The sequence below is a fragment of the Cyrtonyx montezumae genome, unplaced genomic scaffold (assembly GCF_038088225.1).
Source record: "Cyrtonyx montezumae isolate F1298 unplaced genomic scaffold, pur_monq_1.0 scaffold_5, whole genome shotgun sequence".
NCBI classification, from domain to species: domain Eukaryota; kingdom Metazoa; phylum Chordata; class Aves; order Galliformes; family Odontophoridae; genus Cyrtonyx; species Cyrtonyx montezumae.
Window position 1 is genome coordinate 8825828 of NW_027072056.1, and position 24429 is coordinate 8850256.

General features: G+C 38.9%; 2 protein-coding genes across 5 annotated transcripts in view; one reads left to right on the plus strand and one right to left on the minus strand.

Annotated features, from left to right (window-relative positions):
• The window catches only part of AGFG1 (ArfGAP with FG repeats 1), a 36488-nt gene extending 24184 nt beyond the window's left edge, over positions 1-12304 (plus strand). The window contains exons 6-14 of one of the 4 annotated variants that reach the window (XM_065748303.1): positions 801-920; positions 1527-1598; positions 2490-2699; positions 4691-4874; positions 5502-5581; positions 5825-5917; positions 9468-9626; positions 11055-11146; positions 11508-12304. In XM_065748303.1, coding sequence (XP_065604375.1) covers positions 801-920; positions 1527-1598; positions 2490-2699; positions 4691-4874; positions 5502-5581; positions 5825-5917; positions 9468-9626; positions 11055-11146; positions 11508-11567 — 1070 coding nt within the window. In that variant the 3' untranslated portion in view covers positions 11568-12304. The remainder of the gene's footprint in view (positions 1-800; positions 921-1526; positions 1599-2489; positions 2700-4690; positions 4875-5501; positions 5582-5824; positions 5918-9467; positions 9627-11054; positions 11147-11507) is intronic. The other 3 variants (XM_065748305.1, XM_065748306.1, XM_065748307.1) reach the window with 3 other exon arrangements.
• A 3800-nt stretch (positions 12305-16104) lies between these two features.
• On the minus strand, positions 16105-23491 carry LOC136055963 (thiamine transporter 2-like). The gene is made up of 5 exons (XM_065747854.1): positions 23342-23491; positions 19436-20252; positions 17796-17988; positions 17150-17291; positions 16105-16411 (listed from the first exon to the last, which is right to left on the minus strand). Exons 1-5 carry the CDS (start codon positions 23489-23491, stop codon positions 16292-16294), a joined length of 1422 nt encoding a protein of 473 aa, XP_065603926.1. The 3' UTR covers positions 16105-16291.
• Positions 23492-24429: the final 938 nt, after the last annotated feature.

A 24429-nucleotide genomic window follows, 5' to 3' on the forward strand; every position in this document is an offset into this window, starting at 1 on the left:
GCTACCTGAGAACCGATGCCCAGCCAGTCCCTGAGCAGTGGCTGCCTCTCTGGCCTACTGCCTTCAGTTCTGTATGTTTTTTGAGAGATGCCATATCATCTGGAATATCCCTTTAGTCAGTTTAGGCCAGATGTCCTTGCTCCATCCCCTCCCAGCTCTCCCTAGCCCCCTCCTGTTGGCAGGACAGTACAAGATACTGAAAAGCTGAAATGTCCTTGGTTCTGTGCAGCACTGCTTAGTAGCAACTGAAACATCAGTGTGCTATCAATTTTTTTTTCCTGAAGCCAAGACAGAGCATCATAGCAGATACTGTGAAAGAAAACAACTCTGTCCCAGCCAAAACCAGGATGTGTTTTCAGAAATGAAGCACTTTGTAGGAATTTGAATTGTCAGCATATTTCAAGAGTACCTTGCTCTTATTCCCAAAGAAATGTTGAGTTAGCCCACAGATTCTGTTCTGAAAGCTGACATTTAGAGTGATCCCTGGTTTGGTTTTGACAGATAAACATCTTCACTCTCAGCTGTTTCTTTGTGATCAGTCTACATTGCAAACGCTTCGAGTTGATCAGCTCATGAAGTTTAGTACTAGCATGGGTGAAGAGGAGTCATACATCTATGAAAATAATTCATGAAACCTTTATTTGTAGAATATAATGTATACCTTTTTTCATGTGGAAAGCATTTAGGAGATGGGATGCAAGCCCTGGTGGCTGTCATGACCATAAATTCAGTTAATACATCTGTTTTTTGTGTCTGTTTCCCATATCCATTAACATGTTTTGTTCCTTTGCAATTTACAGCGCAGAACTCTGCAAATGCAGGTTTTGCAAACTTTGATGCATTTGGACAGTCTAGTGGCTCGAGTAATTTTGGAAGTTTCCCCACAGCAAGTCAGTCTTCTTTTCAGCCCCAAAATACAGGTAGAACTCCTAGCACTTTTGATCAATACTTAATTGAAATAATCCCTTATGTTTTTGTTGGAAGATACTTAACACTGAGTTTTTCTTGCACCTGCCACCTTGAATGCAGTCAAGCCATCTGAAGCTCTGGGGAAACTCAAAATTAATTCTTTCTATTTGTTCTCTTTTTTTTTTTTCCAACACTACTAAGAAGTCTGATCTTTATGGCACTATATGTTTTTAGCTCTACACCTGAAAACACCTGAAATAACCATGTAAAGAGTGCTATTTTTGATAATGAATTGACTGTTTCACTTGACCCAAAAGCCCATTGCAGTACCAAAATAAATATGTCTATGCAAATGTGTAACTTGCACACATTTTAGTGTGATTGGCTTCATGTGTAGAGCCAGTTGCTAAGATTTATTTTTTACTTTTCTTTAGTTTGATCATGCTTTAAAACTTCTGCTTGAGCTTACACTTGCTGTTTGTCTAGATCTTTGGCTGACTGACTTTCTTTTCTTTTTTTTTTTCTTTTGAGTGTGGTGTCGTTTTAAACTTTTTTTCAAATTTTCTTTCTCCCTTCTTATGTTAACTTTAACCCACACACAATTTCTGGCTGTCCAGCGTTCAGAACGCTTTCATCTAGCTGCAGTTTTGGTGAATTTACTTCAGCTTTTCCTCTCCAGGCTGTGCACAGTAAGTTCCACACAGTGGAGAACTCAGCTTGCTTCATTTTATGCCATTGTAGTATAGTATCATCATTTCTACTGTTGCATATGTTTTAACTTAAGTGATTAAACTATTAGCTTTGCTTTTATGGTATGAGTGGAATCCTCAACCAGTTGTTAAAAAAATGTGATACACTTAATGGAACATTTCATTTAAGTACGTGACCTGCTTATATTAATAAAATAGTCTGGATAGTGAAGAGATGGAAGCTCACGATTTCATATGTAAACAAGTTCAACTGTGTGGACCTAAGCCAGGTTTTTTTTCAGATTGATTTGTATATCTCTTACATCTGTGGAAACTTGATATCAAAGGAACCAGTTTATATATAATCTTCCTCAAAGCCTTTCTTGATTGAATGTAGTCAGAAAATATGAGAATAAAAACCACAGTTCTCTTAAAGCATTGGCACAGAATCATTCTCTTGGGCTTCTAGGCTGCTGAATATTTGCCTTGAATGGTGGTTGACATCTAAAATGATCAAATACATTGTACCATTAAGTGAATTCCAGTAGTAGTTATTTGTTAGACACATGACAGAAAATGAAGCTTCTCTGTTTTGAATATTAGAGGCTCATACAAATGCGTATTTTTTAGTGAAATATTATTGCTGGAATTACATTAACAGCTAATGCCTAACACATAGTTGCTACTGATTTAAGCTGTTAAAATTTTGTCCCTGAGCTGCAGACTATAAAAACAGAGGGTTTTTTTTAACCTAATGGAAACATGAAGGTTTTGAGTAAAGGGTCTCACTCGTGGGATGGGGTAGTGGGAACATGTTACATCAGATAACCACAGGGATTTTAGAAACAAGCTAGAGAAAGCATCGATCATGTTTAACTTATTTTGTTACAGGTGGAAGTGCTGGATCAGTGAATGCTAACTTTGCTCACTTTGATAACTTCCCCAAATCCTCCAGTGCTGATTTTGGAGCCTTCAATGCTTCTCAGAGCAATGCAACAGCAACTGGAGCCAGTAAAGCTGCAGTGAATAAACCAGGTCTCCAGTCAGCAGACAAATATGCAGCTTTGGCTAATCTAGATAATATCTTCAGTGCAGGGCAAGGTAATAAACTTTATTCTTTGACATGCTTATACTACATTGGTATACTTCCCATAAGGATGGCTGTGTCTGTCAAATTAGTAACTTTAAGCTATCAATTCCTTTCACCTTAAGTGCATCCTTAATGTGTATGGTATAAGAATAAGACTCCAAGGCATTGCTCCAGGATGTCTTCTAAAGGCTGCTGCTTGAGAATCTACGTGTTACCAAGTTGAGTAAATCTAGATTCAAATGATGGATCATGCAGTGATGCATATATATATCTCTGCATGCGCATTCAAGGCATGTTATACTAAAAAAACAAACAAACTTCATATAAACTTATAAAAATATTTGTGCTAAAATCTATGGTGAAGACTCAAATGGAGAGCTGCAGTTCTTGCATAGAACTGCTAGAGTGGTTTTTCTATCTCTTTGACTCAAAAAGATTTTGCTTTAGTTTTTTATAAGCTTATTCTTAAAATAGCTTGTGGTGTTTTCTTGTGTACTAAAGAAATGCTGTCTTGAAAGCAGATTTCCAAATGCTAGTGAGATTCTAGCTCAGTTTTATTCTGATATTGCTGGGGCACTGAAGTTGCACATATCATCAATATGGTATGTTAAATCATGGATATGCTATATTAAATCATTTTTAAGCAAGGATGCAAAATTCAGCTTCACTCCAAATTCAGTACTAGCCTACAGCAAGACTGCATCCAGACAAGTTGTCCTGACTCTGTGGCTTAGCAATCTTTTTGAAGGACCACAGATAAGGAATATAAGTATAAAAATTGCAAAGAAAGGTTCTCTTTTAATAGTAGAACTCCATTGAACGTGAAGACAGGTGACGTTAAGCTGAGCCTTTCTGTAAGAGATGTCAAGATGTCATACATTTCGTCCTACTTATCTGCTAAAATCTCTTAATAGAGTTCATTACTTCTCTTGATCTGCAGAAAGATGATACTTTATTCTTTCTGGTTTTGTGCCTTTTATTTTCCTTTATTGTTCTTCATGCCTAGTGGCATCTTGTGGAATACTTATGCAGTGCTGTACCGTAGTAATTTGAGTCCATTGTTTCTGTAGGAATTAGCTTAGAAACTGCATCATTATCAATACTAGCAAATGTGTATTTGGGAAGTGAAAACTCGAGCCCAGTTAATTTTAAGGCGAAAAACTTTAGGTTGCTCCTCCTATTTATTTCTGTGGAAACAAAGACAGATGCAGGCAGCACAGTAACACTTCGATTAGAGCAAAATCTCAGCTACAGAATGCTATTTTTCAGCTTAGTCACCACCATTAAGTGTGTGTTTTTGCCAGTGATGAACAAGAGCCTGTATGCTGTGCTTGTGGTTTTAGGGGTGGGGGTGAGGAAATTGCACTAGCAGAAGTGACCCACTTTTAAGTGCTCCACCCACTGTCTCACTGTGCTCACATCCACTGTTTGGTCTCCATAAATGTTCAGCAAGTGTCAGTGAATGTGGGTGCCATTTTTCCTCATGGAGGAATTCATTGACACACCTTTGCTTCATATGCATGTCTGTGTCTGCTGCCATCTGTTGCACATCTACAAAATATAATGGGATATTGGTGGGAAGGTTCAACCTCTACTGCCATACCACCAGCATCTGCCTCTGGTGTCGTAGGCCAACATAATGAAGCAGGAGACATTAGTTTTTTAGCAGCCCTTGTAGTTATTCTGAAATTCTTTTTTGCAAATATTCTATGAAAGTATTTATTGGTCTATAGTGTGGAGCTTTGTTTTGAAATGTTATTTGAGGGTATGTGTGTTGGGTTTTTTTTTTTTGGCTGAGTTATCTATTTGAAGATGACAGTAGTATTCCCTTATTTTTCTAGGGAAACTGAAGGCTGCAGAATATCCATAGAAGCATAACGCTATGCCATAGTTCATATATAATTCTTTAAGTTAAGTTTATACATCAGTGCTTAGCATTAGCAGGGCAGAAAGTGAAACCAAACCATCTTTGTCATTTTAAATCTGTTTTTTCTCTTTCTAGGTGGTAGTGAGCAAGGAAGTGGCTTTAGTACAGTAGTGTCTGCATCAGCAGGTCCTGCTTTATCAGCCCCGAATCAGTCAAGCGCATCTTCAGACAAGTATGCAGCTCTAGCAGAATTAGACAGTGTGTTCAGCTCCACTGCAACCTCCAACAATGCATATACTTCCACCAGTAATGTCAGCAGGTACTTTCTATTAGATATAATTGACATTTCATTGGCTTCAGCAAATGCAGGAAAGTAGATCAAAGTTGCTTCTTAAATGTGGCTTTAGTTTTATTGAAGATGAAGAAATATTTGCTGTGTTTAGAGTCTGTGTTGAAAATACTTCCTTTATTTAAAAAAGATAACAGTACTGTAAAATAGAGTATTATACTTCTTTGATGGTAATGCGTTTATGTACAGAATATTTGTGTGCATACCAAAAACCATAGCATCATTCCTGGCAAAAATTGCTCTATTTTTGATATAAATAGTACTAATGGCTTCTTTTTAGATTGTTAAAGTAATAAATACCAAAGGCCTCTTGCACTCCTGATATCAAGAGCTGTTCCTTAAAGCTTTTGTTTCGCAACCTTATCCTGATGGCCTTTATTCAGTATTCATTCTCTTGCTGTTGGACTTTTTCTATTGCTCAGCAGTAGTTATAATCTGACTCAGTGCCTCAGTTCCTGGCATTTGTAATTTGTATTGCAGTTAGCAAACTGTGTGTAAGCATTGGCTTTTTTTTTCCTCTACATTCATTGTCAGCATGTAAAGTTGCATTTAATGGTTAAACAAGCAGTTTTTTCTGAATGTATGAATTATTTTCAGCAATGCTTTTGGAACAGTACCCGTGGCTGCTACTTCACAGACACAGCCTGCATCTTCAAGTGTGCCTGCTCCTTTTGGAGGTATGTAACAACTTTGCACGATAGACAAGCACCATACTTTTAGGTATTAATTCAATACTGTGACACTTTTGATAATTGGTATTATCAAGGGATACCAAAGTGGTATTGTGCATGTGATGCTTTTTGTATTAAACATTTGATTATCAATTAGTAATGTGCGATTTTACAAATGAAATATTATGAACCTAATGCAAATCAGACTATTTTTAAAAGACTTGATTAATAGTATTTTTAATCTTTCAGCAACACCTTCCACAAATCCATTCGTAGCTGCCCCTGTTGCCCCAGTGGCACCCTCAACAAATCCATTCCAAACCAACAGCCGAGGAGCAACAGGTTAGGAAAAAAAATACAGAACTTAAGTATTTGAAGCTTTTTTGCAATACTTATTGTTGTTTTTTTTATTTGTAGTTGTGTATTTTCCTTGAAGATTTTCTATATTATTTGTCTTCAAGTCTAACGTGCTTGTTTAATGTAGAATTGCTTTCTTTTGTTATGCTTTTTTTTTAGTTGGGTTTTGTGTGTGTGTGTGTGGTGGGGGGATGGGGGGGCAGGGAAGAGTGCTGAGAACATTAGCTTCCAGTTTCTGGCCCAGTTCTGCAACTGTCAGAATGATCTACATAAGATATTTAATACTACCTCTACAATATTGTAGCCTGTGTATTACCAGTTGAGTACCATCCGTGACTGCTACCTTAGCTTTGAAATGTGCTTCGTAACAGATTGCCCTAAAATCAAGGACCTTGAAAACACTGCTGCCACAAGCTGGTATGCTTGATTTTCTACACCCTGTCCACTTTGTTTCCAAGTCGTGGAAGTCCTCAAATTTGAGTTAGAACCAGATGAAGGAAGAAATTTATAATTTTAGGAAGAAAATCTTTAATGTGATGGTGGTGAGAGATGCTGACATGGGTTACCCAGAGGGGTTTTGGATGCCCTGTCCCTGGCATCCAAAGAAGCTTTTGGGCTGTTAGCTTTTCACAAGTTCAGTTACTTGGTGCTCATCAGTCTACACCTGTTACATCTACAGGGTATTAAATAGATAAAAAAGGAGGGTAAGAAGAAGTGGCATATCTAAAAATGTGCCTAGATTTTGATGAATGCAGTACAACAGAGAAACTGAAGATTTGAATTAACATTGTTTGTATTTTTTCCCTGTTAACTGTTTTGATCCAATATTTCTGACAATATTTTACTGCTATTATGTATTGTTTTTGGGGTGGATTTAAAAACAAAACACTATCAAACATGCTGGAATGTATTTCATGAAGGTCTTAAGCTCTTCAAGTTTGTAACAAACTGGGTCATCTCATTCTGCTTTGGCTGAAATTTGCATAAGCCATGCAGAGCCTATATGCAGGTACATGACTATTTGGAATCAAACCTACTTTTGAGAAGCACTGAAAACCACTTCGTTTAAATAAATGTGGCAGAATCAGAAATTGATTTAAATGAATACACAGATGGAAGTAGGTGAATTGATAGCCTTTTTTTTCCCCCCATTTGTAACAACAAATATATGGTACTCAAAATTACATTTATGATCCTATGGAGTCCTCCTCCAGAAAATTATTCCATAGATAAAAAAAAAGACTTGATCATTTTAAAAATAACAAAAAAAATCAATAACAGAAATCTTGCATTAATCTATCGAGCATCAGTTGTGGATTTAGATGAATGTCATATTGTGCTAATATTCCACTGTAAAGACACTGCTAAACTTTGGTGCTTTTCTGCACTAATTGGACTTGCATTGACTTAAATCTACTGATATATATATTTTAATGTTGAACTGTGCCTTATTGGGAGTTCTCAGTAGGCTGAATTATGCTGCCCAGGCTGACTTTGAACTGATCACATTTAAGACTCTTTTAAGAGATAATATAGTTCAACTTATTCAACTGTTTAATGAATGAAAGCTGTGCTCTCGGATCTTCAAGAACTTTATGGCAGTGTATAAGCAGTGTTCTCAGTAGACTAGGAAGGAAATAACTGGGACTTTCCACCCAGTGGCAGCTTATGGAAGTTAACTAGATGATTCCACTTTAAATCATTTTTTATATTTAGCAACTCTATCATTCTACCTTCTAAACAGTCTTCCTTGAATTGCAGTTTCTAATGCATTTTCAGCAGTAGTGATGCATAACATCACCATCTTTTTTTAGTACTAAAGTAATGATAATATACCCCTTTCAATATAAGATGTAATCTTGTAGCTTGTCTTTTTAACTTAAACATTTTCTGCATGAACTACTTTTTACAAGGGCCATCTGATCTGTAGCATTTATTTCTGACTTTAGCTTAATCTAACACTGGTCATGCTATGATTGGATTGTCTGCTACGTGTGTGTGTGTATATATATATATTAGTAGTTATCTAAGAAATTACTGTTGAACAGTGTATAAATGATTTGACATTGTCTGGTCTCTTTGTGGCTTCCATAAGGCCTCTCGGGAGCAATGCACTCTCACATATTTCCTCACGCTCATTTTGGTAGGTGGCCACATTTGGTATAAAGTTTCTTGTGGCTAGTTGTTCTTGCTTGTAAAAACTTACTGGCAGCTATCTGGTTCTCTGCACGCAGAATTTCAGAAGCCTTACATGTTTTATAATGGAGTGGGTGTGGGTATCTGGCAACTCAACAAAAGGAGAGAAGAGCACAGAAATCTATTAAACAACTAAAACAAAACCATTATTGGTATCCTCTGTGGTCACACTAGAATGACCATATAAGTTGAGTGACTCTTGTAGCTTGTGTTAACCGTAGTTTGATACCTTTTGTGATATCCCAAGCTGCTGCTCAATTTGTTGTGATCTTGTTTACTGTTCTATCAAGTTTTCCTTATGAATAGTTTCTCTGCTAGTTTTTATTTTATAATAATGTCAGTACATTAGTTCTGTGTGCACTTCTTCTGTGTGTATGTAGTGTCTTGCCCTTGAATACTTTTGGGGTGAATTTTTGAACTGGTAATTAAGCTATATTCATTAAATACACTGATTTTTATTTTGCTTAGATCTTGTACAAGCCCAAAAGTTTAACATTTAACAGTTTGAAAGAGCAATCTTGTCTATTGTTGAACTAGGAAAAAAATACCTGATGTCTGCATTTGTACCAAAAGTTCTTCTATATGCTTATCCCTACAGTAACTCCCAAAAGACTGAATAATGGTTTTGTTACTATAGTTTTGCACTTGTTGTGCTCCTGTTTTTGTTGAAGGCATGTAGAACTGTTTATGTGCTGTTACGTTCTTTACTTGAAATGTTTCAGCAGAGAATCAGATGAAAAGATTTGTTGGTTTTTTTGTTTGTTTGTTTGCTTCAAGTCTTAGTTCAACAGTGAGAGTGTTTGCACTAGGAACTTTGTGTGCAAAGTAATGTGCATGGTTAGAATTTCTTTTTAAGTGATGCTAGGGATGGGATGGAGATATGGGATGCATGTATCCCTTAGGAGTTGTTTTTTTTAACTTGTAAGTTACTGTAATGCAGCTTGAAGTAGGAAGATATTGCTGTGCTTTTCTTGGTAGAGAAAAAGAAGGGTTTGTGCTGCCTGAAAGTGCTTGCTTCTAATACTGACTTTTACTGGGAAAGCCTCAGGACTAAGTATTTGATATAGAAAGTGTGGAAAAGAATGTATTTTTCAGAAAGTCTGTCTGTACTGGCTCTAGCAAATGTTAAATGATTTCATTTAATTTTGAAGCGCAAAAGTAAATGATGTACTTAGCTTGTGGTGATCCAAGGTAACAAATCAGTGGCTGCTGGGTTAAAAACAACCCTTCTTTATGATCACTTGCAGTCATTTGGAGACTCTTAACATGGCATCACAGTAATGTCTTATGGGAAAAGTGATTTCTTACAAATAACTGTATGTTACTTTTTGCCTGCCAGCAGCAACATTTGGTACTGCATCCATGAGCATGCCTGCAGGATTTGGAACTCCTGCCTCCTACAGTCTTCCTACTAGTTTTAGTGGCAACTTCCAGCAGCCTACATTCCCAACCCAAGCAGCTTTCCCCCAACAGACTGCTTTTGCTCAGCAGCCAAATGGTAAGTCTGTATACTTTAAATCACTTTCTTCATGTTCCTTGTTTAAAGAAGATAATCCAAGTCACCAGTGATGAGTGCATATTTATTTCTATATGAACTTAATAGTTAAATTAGTGAGTGGTTCCCCTCACGTAGCACTCCTTTGGCTCTGTAGTTAGCATTTGGGCTTGACTGCATGCAGTGGCATAACTGAAACTTCACCACGATTGATATAAAATTAAAATATACAGAGATTTAAAAGTTCTAAATGCAGGGATTGTTTAATCTTTATTTAGAGAGCGCCTGCAATAGGTTATAATATCCTATTTTGAAGAGCATAGGCAAGAGAGTACCAGAAAGTACTTTTTTCCCATGATCAAAATGATAAATTAATGTTGAAAAAAGCGAGTATGTTAAAATCAGGAATTCATTTATTCTGAACAGTTGAAACTGAACAAAAAACTGAGCTATAGTGTTCACACTTTCCTGGTGGTGGTATTGTATGTTTTTGCAGGTTTTCTCTTGTTCAAAAACTTTTTTTTATGCTGATGTGTGTAGTGTTAAGCTTTTAAAAATGAGTTCTCTGAGTACTCTGTTTAGAGCTCCTGAGCTTTTGCATCTAGAGATGGCAGTAACTAATATTTATGAAGTAGTCACGCTGCCAGTATCATCTGAGTGCACTGTTAATGGCAACACTAACAGAAAAGAAGCAATTCACTGACTCAAACTTCTGGAGGAAACATAAGCAGATGTAGTTTAGGCTTCTTGTCTACCTGAGTGAAAACTTTGCTGTGGACAAGCATGTGATTTACATTGCTATTACTGCACTAAACTTTTTAATAGAGCAGTGAACTTGGATCACTTCTTCATCTAATTTGTGTTATCCATGTGACTGCATCGCACACTGAGGCAGATTAATAATGTTCATGTGATCATGCAGCTGAAGTGTGAAGCAGTAGTCCTCAGCTGAGGCTGCTGCAATCTTAATAGCCGTCTTCTGAACTGGTAAACAGAAGCAAACTCCAAGCCTGACTTGTTCAGATTTTCATACCATTTTTGATGCTTTTCAGCTGCAATGCCCAAAGCTCATACTGAATTAGAAAATTCTAGTCTTTGTATTTCTACATTCGTGTTACTGGGCTGGGGAAGAGATTAGGAAGAGAGACTGTTGCACGTTTAAATTGGGAACTGATCTTGCTAATACATGTTTCTTAAGAACTGAAATGAAATTGTGTGTGTGAGGAGTTTAAATAGATAGAGCTACTAGGAGAAAACTTATTTATAAAATTTACAATTTTATTACCAGTCCTTAAAACCACACTGTTTAAGTGGGGTAAATCCTGCTGACTGGTGCAGCTATCCCCTTATTTTAGTTTGGAAGTTTACAGCACACAACTTCTTGAAGATTGCTAACTAGTAGTAAGTAATATTTTCTGTGATCTTTCAAAGGAGCAGGTTTTGCTGCATTTGGACAGGCAAAGCCTGTAGTAACTCCTTTTGGACAAGTTGCAGCTGTTGGAGTATCTAGTAACCCTTTTATGGTGAGTTGTTGCATGATATTAATAACTTGTGTATGTCTGAAAAGGTGTAATCTGTAATTATAGATACATTAATTTTTTTGCTTCAAATAAGGGAAAGGAGCATGTGAATCTCTTAAATGCAATTCAGTGTAACGATGCTGTGAGCATTTATAGGGTTGCCCAAATCAAAATGGAAGTATCTCTATCCCATACTCTACAATAATGTAAATTTGGAGAAAAACGTGCCAGAAAACAAACCAAACCAAAACCCTGCAACATGAAGCAGAAATATTTCCTAATAATTTGTTCTGTTTTATATACCTTGTATTTAAGATTTGTGATTTAGAAGAATGTCTGATTTTATTCTTTCTGCTTCCCTCAGGCTGGTGCACCAACAGGACAATTTCCAGCAGGAAACTCATCAACCAATCCTTTCTTATAGCCTTATAGACACTTTACCCAAAAGAACTCTTATGTGGTCACATAACATCTCTGCGCCTCTTGCACTGTTGTCTTGTTTCACTGATATTAGCTTTAAACACAAAAGAAGTCTTTAAGAAGTTAAAATGAAAGCCTGCATTGTGTACCTTTGGGTGGGGGAAAAACACACAGAACCCAACGAAGAGTCATTCCCCTCCCCTCACACACACAAACAAAGAAATTCAACCCCCTCCCTCCCACCTCCCTGGGTAATAACGTGCAAAACAGAGGGCTGTGGTAACATCCTTGGACCTGTGAACTGGCAGGAAAAAGGTAGCGGTATCATGTATATTAAAATTGGCTAATAAGTTATTGCAGATACCACATTCATTATGCTGCAGTACTGTACATATTTTTCTTAGAAAATAGCTATTTGTGCATATCAGTATTTGTAACTTTAACACATTGTTATGTGAAAAATGTTACTGGGAAATAGATCAGCCACTTTAAGGTGCTGTTGTATCTCTTGGAATGAATGAGCTACATCATTTTAACCATTGGTATTGGAAGTCATGAAATTAAATTGAAGGTTTGTTCATTTCTCAAAATGTTTTCCTTTCCTAAGAGCTCTTCTATTTATACATGCCTAAATCTCTAATGTTAGAGGGATACCTGTCTGCATAATAAAGCTGATCATGTTTTGCTACAGTTTGCAGGTGGAAAAAGAAATAAATATTAGAAAAAAGAAGTGTAGCTTTATTTCTGTGCATTAACACTTATTGGGTTAGAACATTCGTATTGTGAATCTCATATACAAATGAACTATCAGAAGTGATACGCTCAGAGGAGGTTTAAGTTCACTTTTCATATCCCACGGTCTCAAGTACATCCTCATGATTAAGTGTGCTGTTCAAGTGAAGTGGCTTATTTAGCAGGATGGAGTTTCCATGAGCACTGAAGAGAACAGTGACTTGACAAATGGTTAGTTGCTGAAAGACAGAACTGCAGACAGATAGTGACGGAGTCTTTGAAACTGACTTAGTTGTGATGACAGCAGTACGTGTGACCATGGTACCACCGATGGAGTAGTGTTCCTTTAAGTAAAATTTGTATTAGTAAGACCTCCTGTGGAACACTAAGTTAATTGATGGGGTTTCTTGACTTTCTGGAAAGTTTTCTGCCACCTTAGAATAGCATTTGTAGAGGAAGAGATGTCTGACTTGTCTAATCTGTGGTAGGTAAGTTAGAAGAAGAGTGACAATGCAGCAAAGTAATCAGAGGTGGGATTTGAACATAACCCAAGCTATCTGTGTTCAAGTGTAACACTGGAATTAAACAATCAATGTGTGTATATTGTGAGTACCAAGACCTCAAGCTTAAAGGAAGGTTTCTGGCCAGCTGAAGAATACAGTTCTGACTTTCAAAAGAACAGGAATAAATGAGATGAAATTAGAGATTTTTTGAGAAAAAGATTGTGCAAGCTGATTGAAATAAGTGGAAGAATTCCTCAAGGTAAGAAACTTCTTGTAGTCATCTGCCTGGATAGAGATGTGCTCATTTCCTGGGGTGCTGGCAGATGTGATCACTGCTTGTAAAAATACTCTTCATATGCCAGTGCTTCTGACTAGTGTTGCCTGTGTGTGGGGAACACTAATTTCTGTATGTTATTTTTTTTCTTAAGTTTTAGAGATACCAAAGGACGGTGGTTATTAATAAGTTGATTATAGTGATATTCTTCACTTAAAGGTCTCTTCTGGCCTGTTGATGTATTTGATGTTAGAAAAGACTTGGAGTCTTTTTTCTTCCCTTTTTTCTTCTGTCAGGGGCTGATGAATGGAGTATGGCATGTGGATTAATTATCTTTGAGTGAATTCATTACACAGCTCCCCAACGTTTGAGGGTGTTCATGGTGCTAGTAGTGCCTCACCAATGTTTAGCAAAATAACTAAACTTCTCTACTGTTGACAACTGTATTGGAATAATACACGCAGTAAAGTGTGGCCATCTGCAAGGACTTGGAAGGATTAGTTGAACACTTAAATATGTTTACTCAGCCATAACTGAACTCAACCAAATCAATCAGTGTGCTTCCTTCATCTAAATTAGTTACATCCGTTTAGATAAATCAAGCTTTGGATGAGGGCTAATAAGATAAAAATCTGTTGTAGTGATTCTCACCCAAATTAATCTGCTTTCCGTTAAAAGATGCACTGAAATTAATTTAAGTATGTTATGCTGCATATTTGGGTTAGGCTGCAGAAATAGTGAGCACCTGATTTTCCCCATAACTAGCTTGAGTGCACATTAAAGACTGCTGATACTTCCTATATACACAACTACATCAGTCCAGTTGCATGATCATCAACTTCACCAAACTCTGGATGAGTATTGCATTGTTTTGAACTTCTTTTGTTTGAATCTGTTTTGGTTTTTTTATAAAAGCTAAATATATAAAAATAGTTATGTTTATATGCATAGAATTGGTTAGAAAGGTTTGAAAAGACCTCTGAGTTCATTTAGCCCAACCATCAAGCTTATATAGCTGTACAAGATAGAAATGGTGCCTTGTCTTAGAATTCTCTATGGTTGCTCATGCAATTGCTCACAACTGTTATAGCTGATGAAAATGTATACTTCCATTAAATATTCAGTATTCTTCTTTGCTTTGACATGAAAGCATTTTATGTGATAAAATTATCACTCTTTGCAGAAATTAATTTACTAATCTGGAAGCTTTTCACTTTTAATCCTGATAAATTTTCTCCTGATTAATCAGTGTTACCAGTTCCTGATAAATCAATGTTGAAGAAGGTGCTGCAGGAGATGCACAGTGAGTTTTGCAAGGCAAATATGATGCTCACAAGGTAAATATGATGTTCAGGTACTGCAGTTCAAGTTGCTGAATTTAAATGATTGCATGCTTCCCAATGGCAGCATTGGACCAAACATTGAGACATGTTAGAATTCCTGAAAGAAGAGAAGCATAAAAACGATGGAAACATTTTCTGTTGAAAGGAGGACTTCATGGGTGAAAAAGGCAAGCTCAAGCTGTTTTTAAAAGTATGTTTTCAGAGGAATGAATTGTTATGGTTTTCTTGTGAGCTGAATAGGGGGAAATATCAAGTACTTGACTAATCTGTACTTTGTGGTAGAGGGACATAATGAGAACTGCTATCTGATAGAAAGGACTCCAAAGTGCCCTTTCATTGAAAGAAGTCACTGATAAGCTGTAGTTATATCTAAACTTCTAAGTGTTCTTATTTAAGTATGACTACCTTGAATAGGAACTGAAGAATCTGCTAATGGCTTGCTTGAAATTAGAAAGCTAGTTCAAGAGATTTTTTGCTTCCAAAGATAAGTGTGTTTGAAAACCTCTCTGAGCCATGCATTATGAAGGTGTATGCTGACCGTTTAAGCTAAGAACTCTTTATCAGGACAGACCTTTAAAAGGAAAAGCCACTGTTTGAGTACAAGACATCTCCAACAGATTCACAGTCCTGCTGTCACTGCACCTGGAACATTTCCTGAACAAAATTGTTTTCCTTGATGTCATGTAACTGCAGGTCTAGGAGGGATGCATTGTCTGTGGGAACCTTATGACCTTATGACTGGTCGTTTGTGAGAACGAAGTAATCCATTGCTGAACATACAGAGGTGGCATCTCTAAGGTGAGGTGGAACAAAGGAAGCTCAACTGATGTTTATATTAACTAGCTTTAAATTGATGTCAGGAACTTCAAGTTGAAAAAGCGCGAGTGTCCAAAAAGCTTCTGTGGCAAATTTTCTTAAAGATCTGTGTGCTGCTGTGGAGCAATTGCTTCTTTATGGTTCTCTAGGAATGTCTGAATGCCTTGTATCTAAGAATAAACTGCAATTTAATTAAAATATTCAGTAAAAGTGAAAATGCTAAGGTGGTGTTCTGTCAGATCTTCCTCTGTGAGATTCAGGGATCTGTATGCAATTATCTCCTGTTGTGTTCACAGAATCATAGAATGGCTTAGGTTGGAAGGGCCCTGAAAGATTGTGGAGGTCCAACCTCATACTGTGGGCTGGCTGTCCCCCACCAGCTCAGGCTGCCCTGAGCTCCATCCAGCCTGCCCTTGAGCACGTCCAGGGATGGGGCACCCACAGCTTCTTCGGTAGTGCCTTCTGGCAGTAAAAGATTTCTTTCTAGCATATAACTTAAATCTTCTCTCTCAGCAGCTGACAGGTGTTCCCCATTGTCCTATCACTGTCAGACCATGCAAAAAGTTGGTCCCTTTGCAGCTGACGAGCTCCATTCGTTCAACTACTGAAAAGCCACAATGAGATCTTCCTGGAGCCTTCTCTTCTCCAAGCCCAACTTTCATCGTAGGGCAGCTGCTGCAGCCCTCGTCATCTTCATGGTCCTCCTCTGGACCTGTTCCAGCAGCTCCGTCTTTCTTGTGCTGGGGGCCTGGATGCAGTACACCAGATGGGCCTCACGAGGGCAGAGTAGAGGGAGAATCCATCAAACAGTAGTACTGGCTTTTATGTCAGGACTGCATACTTAAATTTGAGTTGAATCGTGAGATTGTTTGGAGTTAGAACTACTGGTGAAGGAAACCAGGAAAATGCATCATCGTGCTTAAGAAGCTCTTTATGTTGATGTCAGTTGTGTAATAGGGTGTTTGTTTTGGTTGAGCATTAAGTTTCCCTAATTGCTCAGGTGATGCGGCCTTTTGCAGTGTTGCTTGCAGCCATTCTTTTCATCGTTTTCCAGTGTTCCTTAATTATTGGGTTCATTGGCTATGGTGGTATTTCTGTATTTGATGGAGATAATGGTGTATGTGCTTCTGATCAGGAAAATTCCAGCTATGAATGTAAAGTAGCTGCTGTAGATGAGAAACTGAGAAATGGAGAGAAAAGTAAAGAAAGAATCAACTGTTTTTGTTGTTGAGTAGTAACTTTTAAGGAGTGACCCTGTGCTACCTTCTTCCCCTTCCTGCCACCCATGCTCCTGAATGAGCTCATCTTGAAATGATGATAGTCCAGCTGCTTGACTTCATTCAGTAGAGTCTGCTGTTATAAGGGGGGGAGGAGTAAATATTACGCTACTTGCTTCTCATCCCCACCTCAGTAATGGAGAATGGTCACTGCCCTGCACTTGGTGGCTCTCTTCTGGAAAGATAAAAGCTAGGGACTTGGGCCTTGTGTGTGTTTAAACACTCTGAATTTGTAGAGCATAAATAATCTCATGATTTTCAGAACTGAAGTAACTTGAAAGCACATTCAATTGAACTACTTAACTTAAAATTACCTTAGTAATACAGCTCCATAAATTCTTTCAGGTTGGTTCCTGCTTCTGTTTAGGGTGTTTTCATAATAAATTTGTCAGTAGTAAGTCTGGAAACTTGAGTAATAGGTGGTATTCTTTCCTTTCTGCTCTAGGAAAATGTTCTTAGTTATGGTAAAAATGCAACACTGACAGGACTAGAGGACAGGGAGACTGCAGTAGCTACTGTCTGTGAAGGAACTGCCCTAAGCTAACCCATCACATAATATCTTCCAAGAGTCTGAACTCTGAGTAGAGCCCTCTTTTGGAGGAGCACAGGAAAGTGAGAGCAGTGTGAGTGGTTTGGCTTACCTGGGTGCTGATACCCAGTCCCAGACCGTTTGAATCCACTACTACAACGGTTAAAACTGTCTGGATCACCAGAGCAATGAAGTTGTTGAAGCCAAACATCAAAGCATAACGTTCCATGCTTAGATTGACGGCAATCTGAAACCTGAAAATGAACGTACGGGTTAACTGAGCTGTGGAGAATTTGTATGCTTGCAGCTCAGGGGAGGAAGCTTGGAAATTATTTCACGTGCACAATTAAGTCTTCATAAGATAAAGCTGTTACGTTTTTAGCATCTTTATTTTAGCAGAATTCTTTTTTTCATCCTGTATTTGTCACACTATGATGCATCCTACTTACCTACTTTGAGTGGATACTTTTGCTAAGTGAGGACCTGTCATGTTTGTTCGATTGTTCAAAGACTACTTGCACATAAATCACTGGATAGCTAAATGCAGCAGTCGGAAATTACTGACTTGGAATAAACTGTTGTAATGATTGAGTTGTATTTCTAAGGATGATTTTATGTGAGCTACAAATAATGCTTTCGTATCGTAACCTATTCAAAAATCCTCTTCCAGTGGAAACTTATTTACTTTATTAATGTGAAAATATGACATTTTTACTGATTTAAATCAATTTACCTGAACTGTTGTGCATTATACTTACGTTGCTATTGTTATAAGGAGCATGTAGCATGCCTTAAATGCAACGTAACCAGCATAACATGCCCAGATGTTGTCAGTAAAGTACATGAGAAACAGAGAACCAGCATCCAATGCAGAGAAAATTCCCAGAGCCAGTTCTCCGGAAAGATCCCAGTTTACTTTGACATATCCAACTGCCATGGATGTTGCTGAACCTAAACAAAAAATAATAGATATTACTGTCCTTCTGGAGTCGTGGCATACCTGCGCAAATAGACCGTGCTCAGAGCTCTTGAAACTTTCCTAAGGGCCATGATGGCCTTTGGTAACGGTGTGGCTTCTACTTTCTATTTTCTACTAGTGCTTCTGTTTTCTTCTTGCTTATAGAGCTTTCTCAGGCTGAAGTGCTTTGAGGAAGTGCCTCATGCTCCATTTATGTTCCATTTTTGGCAACTGAAATTGTGGAGGACAACCTCACCAAGCACTTTCTGTTAAAATCTGCGTGGTGGAGTTTAATTCATGTAAAGGTCTTCATGAAATGGAAATCTTTCGCACTCCTTCATACTTTGAGGCGTAGCTTCATTTTCTGTTGAAAAAAACTCATTAGTTCTCAAAACCTCATTAGCTGTCTAATCTTTATTGATAATCCTGTGTAGCAAAACAGCTTATTTCGAGTGCAATAGGATGCAACTTAAGCTCCAAGTCTGCTCTAGGCATGTTATACAGCTGTGAGACAGCAGTTCACAGAGTACTACTGGCTGCCCAGATGTATTCAGGCAGGACAGCACACTCGTGGACTTCATTTGCTGGCTGTATATGGTCCTCAGGAGAATTAAAAAGTCATAGTAGGTCTCCTTTGGTCTATAACTACCAGAGGATCCTGTTAACATTAATTTGCTTTGATTTAGTATCAAGTCCCAGAGGGTGCAGAAGCATGAAAGCCCTTTGGGTGCTGCTCAAACCAGTAGTCTTGAACGTTTGGAGCAGCTTCAGCAAAATTCAGTAAAAGTGTACTGACAGTTCTGTGTAGAAGCCACACAGGTGAAGAGAAATGTCATTTGGGTGAGTCAGGTAGGAGGAGGAGAATCAGAATAGCTGAGGCTGTAGGATGAGGCAATCTCCAAAGTCCTACTCAGAGCAGGGTCAGTTGGAGCGAGCTGCTCAGGACCATCAAGGTTTTGAATGTGTCCTAGGATGAAGACTCCTCCAGTGTTCTGGGCAAATTGCTCCAATGTTCAGTCACTCTTAGAATTAAAACATTCTTCTTGCTTTGGCTTTCGGTGCTATGTGGAAGAGTCTGGCTCAAGCCTTTTTACTTCCCTCTTCAGATATTTAGGTGCATTAATAAGATCCCATGTCTTACAGCTAAACAAATACTGCTCTCATTTTCTCCCTGGCTGTCACATCTGGAGATAAACTCATTAATCAGGATATAGATACAGTCACAAAACGTTTGTCTAGGATCACTCCTCTTGAAATGTTTAGCCTGCTGTTGAAACAGACTACCTAAAGTAGTTTATGTTAATATACTTTATTTTAAATTTTATACCATCTTGTTTATTAGCCTTGATCCTCACAGGAAATGGGCACCAAAGACATTGCTGATGGATGTCATCAGCACGGCGGGGCAGATTAGAAATGGCTGCTAGTGTTTTTACTTACCTAAAAATGTTGCCACTGCTTCAACAGCTCCATTGTACACTGCAGAGCTGTGGGAGGGGGCTCTGAAGTCCCACAGCACTTGGATGTAGTTCACAACCTGGTTAAAGCCTGCCGTAGCCAAAGCCCACCACAGGGACCAGTAAAGGAGCTTCCTAGAGCCGTAGCACTCCTTCAGATCCTTGCCCAGCTGCACCAGCACTCTCAGCGCGTGGTGCTGGGGCTCGGGCTGCTGAGCCTGCTGTGCTGGAGTGGGTCCGGTGTCAGCAGCCGCGCAGTCCTCGTCCCGTTGGCAGCTCGAGGGCGTGTTGGAGCTGAGCACAGCCACAGCTTTGTGTGGTTGCGGGAGGGATTCTGAGGTGCCTTTCCTATGGAAGAACATGCTCTTTTGAGGCATTGGGAGGAGCAAGGAGCACGCAAAGGCCAGGGACACGGAGGCCAGAGTAATGGCATTGAGGTGAAAGTAGGATACGCCTGCTAAGGAAACCAGGAGCTGCCCCAGCACAGCAGCAAGGGTGGCTGCAACGAGAGTGATACTCCTGCAATAGCTCGTCACTCTCTGATAGCGATCGGCGCTGACAACGCTGTAGATGTAGGCGTAATAGGCAACCTCGGTGGCTGTCACCATCCCGTAGAAGAACTCCACCGCCTGCATGGCCGCCACCCCGTGTGCGAAGAGGAGCAGGAGCCACGTGACGATGAAGCTGATGCCCTGGAGGAGGAGGATGGGCTTGTAGCGCACGTAGTCAGTGATGAGGAAGACAGGGACGAGGAGTGCAAGGTAGGAGTACGTCCAAACTGGGAAAACCTGGTTGGTAACCTAGAAGAACCATGCTTGCATCAGAGCAAGATCTATGTTGCATCGATTTCCGTTCCCTGCAGTAGCTGAAAATTAATGCCCATTCAGTTTCAAATTTTTCATGAGTGATTGTGTACCGCTGATCACCTCTCCCATTTTCTGAATTACAAGAAAAAAACACATTCCTTTTGATCTAGAAACTGGAGTTGTGCATAGTGCATGTGTACCTGTTACTGGGTTGTCTTCATGCGTCATCTTTAACATTTATGTAAGAACATGTTTTTGATGAACCGGTGTTTGAGTAAGTTTCATTTGGCCTTCTATGCACTGATGGCCTGAAAATAAATTTTATGTCATCATAGCCGTGGCTGTGCCCTGCTGAGCAGCCCAGCCCCTCAGCACCACCCCAACAGCAGTGCACTATGAATCCTGTCTGGGCTGGAAACAAGTCACGGGCACTGCAGTCCCAGATCAAGTGATGGCAAGTAAGTTCATGGATTTTAATACATGGGCTAAACATGAGTCTGTGATCAGGAGTGGAAAACAAAAAAAAAAAAAGAAAAAAAACCAAACATAACTTTGCTTTGTCTTTTAATCAAGGAATTTCAGAATAAATTTCAAGATTAAAAAGGAAAAAAGAAAAACAACACCGCACCAATTTCTATTCATGGCTTCATTTCCATAAATATGTTACTTGTGAGTTTTCAAATGGAATTTGTAGGGATACTGTCAAAAATTTGATCATTTCTCTTTACCAGGCCTTTGTAAGTCCTCTCTTATCAGAAATACCCCTCATTTCACAGTCATGTCTTATTCGTGTCACTGCTTATTGGTAGTGCGTGCATTTGTGAACAACTGTTTTCAAGGATGAAGCACAGGAAGTCAGATTTCCTAGAAAAAAAAAAATTCTGCTGAAAACCTTGAGCACTCACCAAAAGTTGCAGTGGCTGTCATTGAACCAGACTGATGATTTAGTTACACAAAGACAAGGTCAAAAATCCCACTTGTTTTGTGTTTTTATTGCTCTCTTTTTAGGCGTTTTAATTAAAAAAAAATTAAGATAGACTTTGTTACTTTAACATACAATATTATATATTGCGTGTAAGTAATGCCTTCTTTTTCGTGATGTTGGTCCACAGTGTCAGAGGCAGATGGTGGTGGTACAGCAGTAGAGGATGAACCTTCCCACCAATATTCTGTTTCTTGTTGCTGTGTTCTGGGTGGCAGCAGAGGGGCAGTGCAACAAAATGGCGCCTGACAGAGAAGTGTGACCTGGAAGCAAAGGTGTGTCTTTGAATTCCTCTGTTTAGAAACCATGGCACCCAATGACATTCATGCACACTTGCTGAAGGTGAGTAGAGAGCCAGCTGTGGGTGGGGCATTTCGGCAGTGGTGACAGCAGCAGTGGGCCATCTCCACCGGTGCAGACTTTTTAAAAGCGTGGCATGTGGGCTCTTGTTCCCTTCTGACAGAAAAGTACAGCTAATGGTGGTGACTATGTGGAAAAATAGTGTTTTGTAGCTGAGAATTTGCTCTACCAAATATTGTTATTGTGCTGTCTCTGTTGTAGTTTCCATGGAAATAAGTAAGAGGGATTGCTTTTGGAGCAACTTATGTATATGGAGCCCAAAACAATTTCTCTTCACTCAGTGCAGCCCAGGCAAGCCAAAAGGTTGGACACCTGTGGAATTAACTGAAAGAGCTAAATCTTTACTGTCAATTCTGAGTAGATTGTCGATGAGATCAGAAGTAAGGCATCCTATCAGGATCTCTCCTACATGAAATATGCAAATAATTTCCCTTTGTGGTTTAGAAGGAAGAAATAAGAATATCCTCCCCCAAAAATAAACAGATCACACCCTGCTCCCCCCAAAAGAAAAGTCCCATAAATAAGCTTTTCAGAAGAAATCTTGGCTTCGTTCTATGCTAGCGTTCTGCCTTAACATTTGCAAGTGCAAGTCAGGAATGACTGTTCTTCATACTTGCAGTACGGGGGTGTATGAAGCTTGTGTTTTCTAATTATATCATTAAATGCATGACTCACTTGTTAACTATGTCCTCTTCTGTTACCGTGTGCTCTAGAAGCACGCTTTAAAGAACAACAACAACAAAAGTAAATTGATAAAATAATTAAAAATAATTTAAAATGTGAATCTGTCTTGCGTCGACAAATATGCGTGGTCTTGTAATGTACATAGGTCACTCTGAAAGTATTGCTTCCTGTTATTACTATGGAAACTGTAAGAGATACAGTCAGCACAATAACACTGTTTGACAGGACAAATTCTCAGCTATAAAACACTGTTTTTCCACAGCCACCAGCATTAGCTGTGCTTTTTTGGTCAGCAATGAACAAGAGCCTGCATGCTGTTGCTGTACTTGTAGAAGTCTGCAGCAGTGAAGATAAACCATTGCAAAAATGTACCATTGTGCTCATGTTTATTGTTGGGTCTCCATATGTGTTCAGCAAGTGTCCGTGAATGTCAGTGGGTGATTCATTCCATGTGAAGGGATTCAGTGCCACCCCTTTGCTTTATTTGCGCTTCCATGTCAGGCGCCATTTTGTCCGACTGTCCCTCTGCTGCCATCTGTCACTCAGCAGCAGCATGTAATGGGATACTGGTGGGAAGCTTCAACTGCTGCTGCCATACCACCACCATCTGCCTCTGATGTTGTGGACCAATCTAATAATAAAACAGGAGGTGTTACTTTTGGGAGCTCATCAGTGGAAGAAAAAAAATCAGTCTTTTTCTTTCCAATCACCACTTCTCTGTCAATGCAATTAGTGCCTCAATATAAATAAATAAATCTGTGTTGCTCCTCCTGGGTTTCTCTTGGGGGAGTGGACCTGGTTGACCTGATTTTGCTGAAAGAATCCAATTATTTTAATCAACATGCAAATTTGTTTTTAAATGCCAGGAATGCTGGAACTTCAAAATGTCCACCTCCTTGAAAAGAGGAGAGCCCTCATCCTTTTCCAGCATAATCTTAAATGCGAACCTTTAGATAGGATGTATGTTTTGTTGAATGCTTTGTCTCCCTTTGCATCAATAACTGAAGACTTACTGCTTTAGGCATTCTAATGATTACTTCAGAGAATGGTTACGTACCTGCTCAACTGTCAGGTTTTTGTCTGGTCCAGTTAGGTAAGGTGTGAGAAAAGACTCTGAAGGTCTCATCGTGGAGAAAAACCCATTCGCACAGATGATGAGTGTGGGATAAATCCAACTGCTGCCTATGGCTCCTTTCCAGCAATCCATAGTCTGTAAAAATGTAGTGAAAATCAAACAGACCAGAAATTTGTCAAGAAACTGTTCACAATTGGTAAAATCTCATCTGCAAGTTTACTTTTTAACCAACCCTACTCCTGCTAATGTTTCTTTCCACACACTCCCTCCTAATCACAAACTCTGCTTGTAAATTAACAGCTCGGATCAAGGTGCACTGGTGGTAAACTTCAGTCTCTGTTGTCTGTCCTGTCAAAGGTTGTTCTTAATGGTGTACTTAGAACTGAGCAGATGCATCTCAGTGGAAGAATCAGGTCCCATTCCAGTCTCATTTCTGAATAAATGGCTGAGCAAGGCGTGAGATTCTCAGCATGCTCAGGGAGACTGTCTGTCTGAGAGCCAAGTGGAACAACTGAAGTGAAAGTGTTTTGCAGACAATAAAAGCCCCCAGGCAGCTTAACAGCCTGCTATGAGCTCTGTCTCTTCAAAATGCTTTAATACTTGCCATCTTTCTCACACTCTAGTTGTTTGAGAGAGTACACAGTCACAAACTTTGTCCTCTGAATCTGCTCATCATGCCTACTCAAGCTTAAGAAAGATGACTTGTGACTTCACTTTTTAAAGAGTTGCTCAAAAGGAAAAAACTGAGTCTTCGTTGTAGTTGGCAGAAAAACAAAATCAATAATTTTTTATTATTTAAAAAAAAAAAAATTTATTTTGTTTTTCAAGCTTATTTCACATGCTTAACGTTAGAAGTGCTTAGTATAAATAGTATGTTAAGGTAGCATTGTTGTGACCTCAGAGCAAAATTACAGAAACCAACCTTCAGAACTTGATTTTCAATAACAGGCAAACGTTTGAAACAGGAAGGCTTGTTCTCTCTCTTCAGGTTTCATGCTCTTTACAAAAAGCTTCTGAGAAATGAAATGAAGCATGGAGAAAACACTGCTGGGTGGTACATCAGCTGGCTG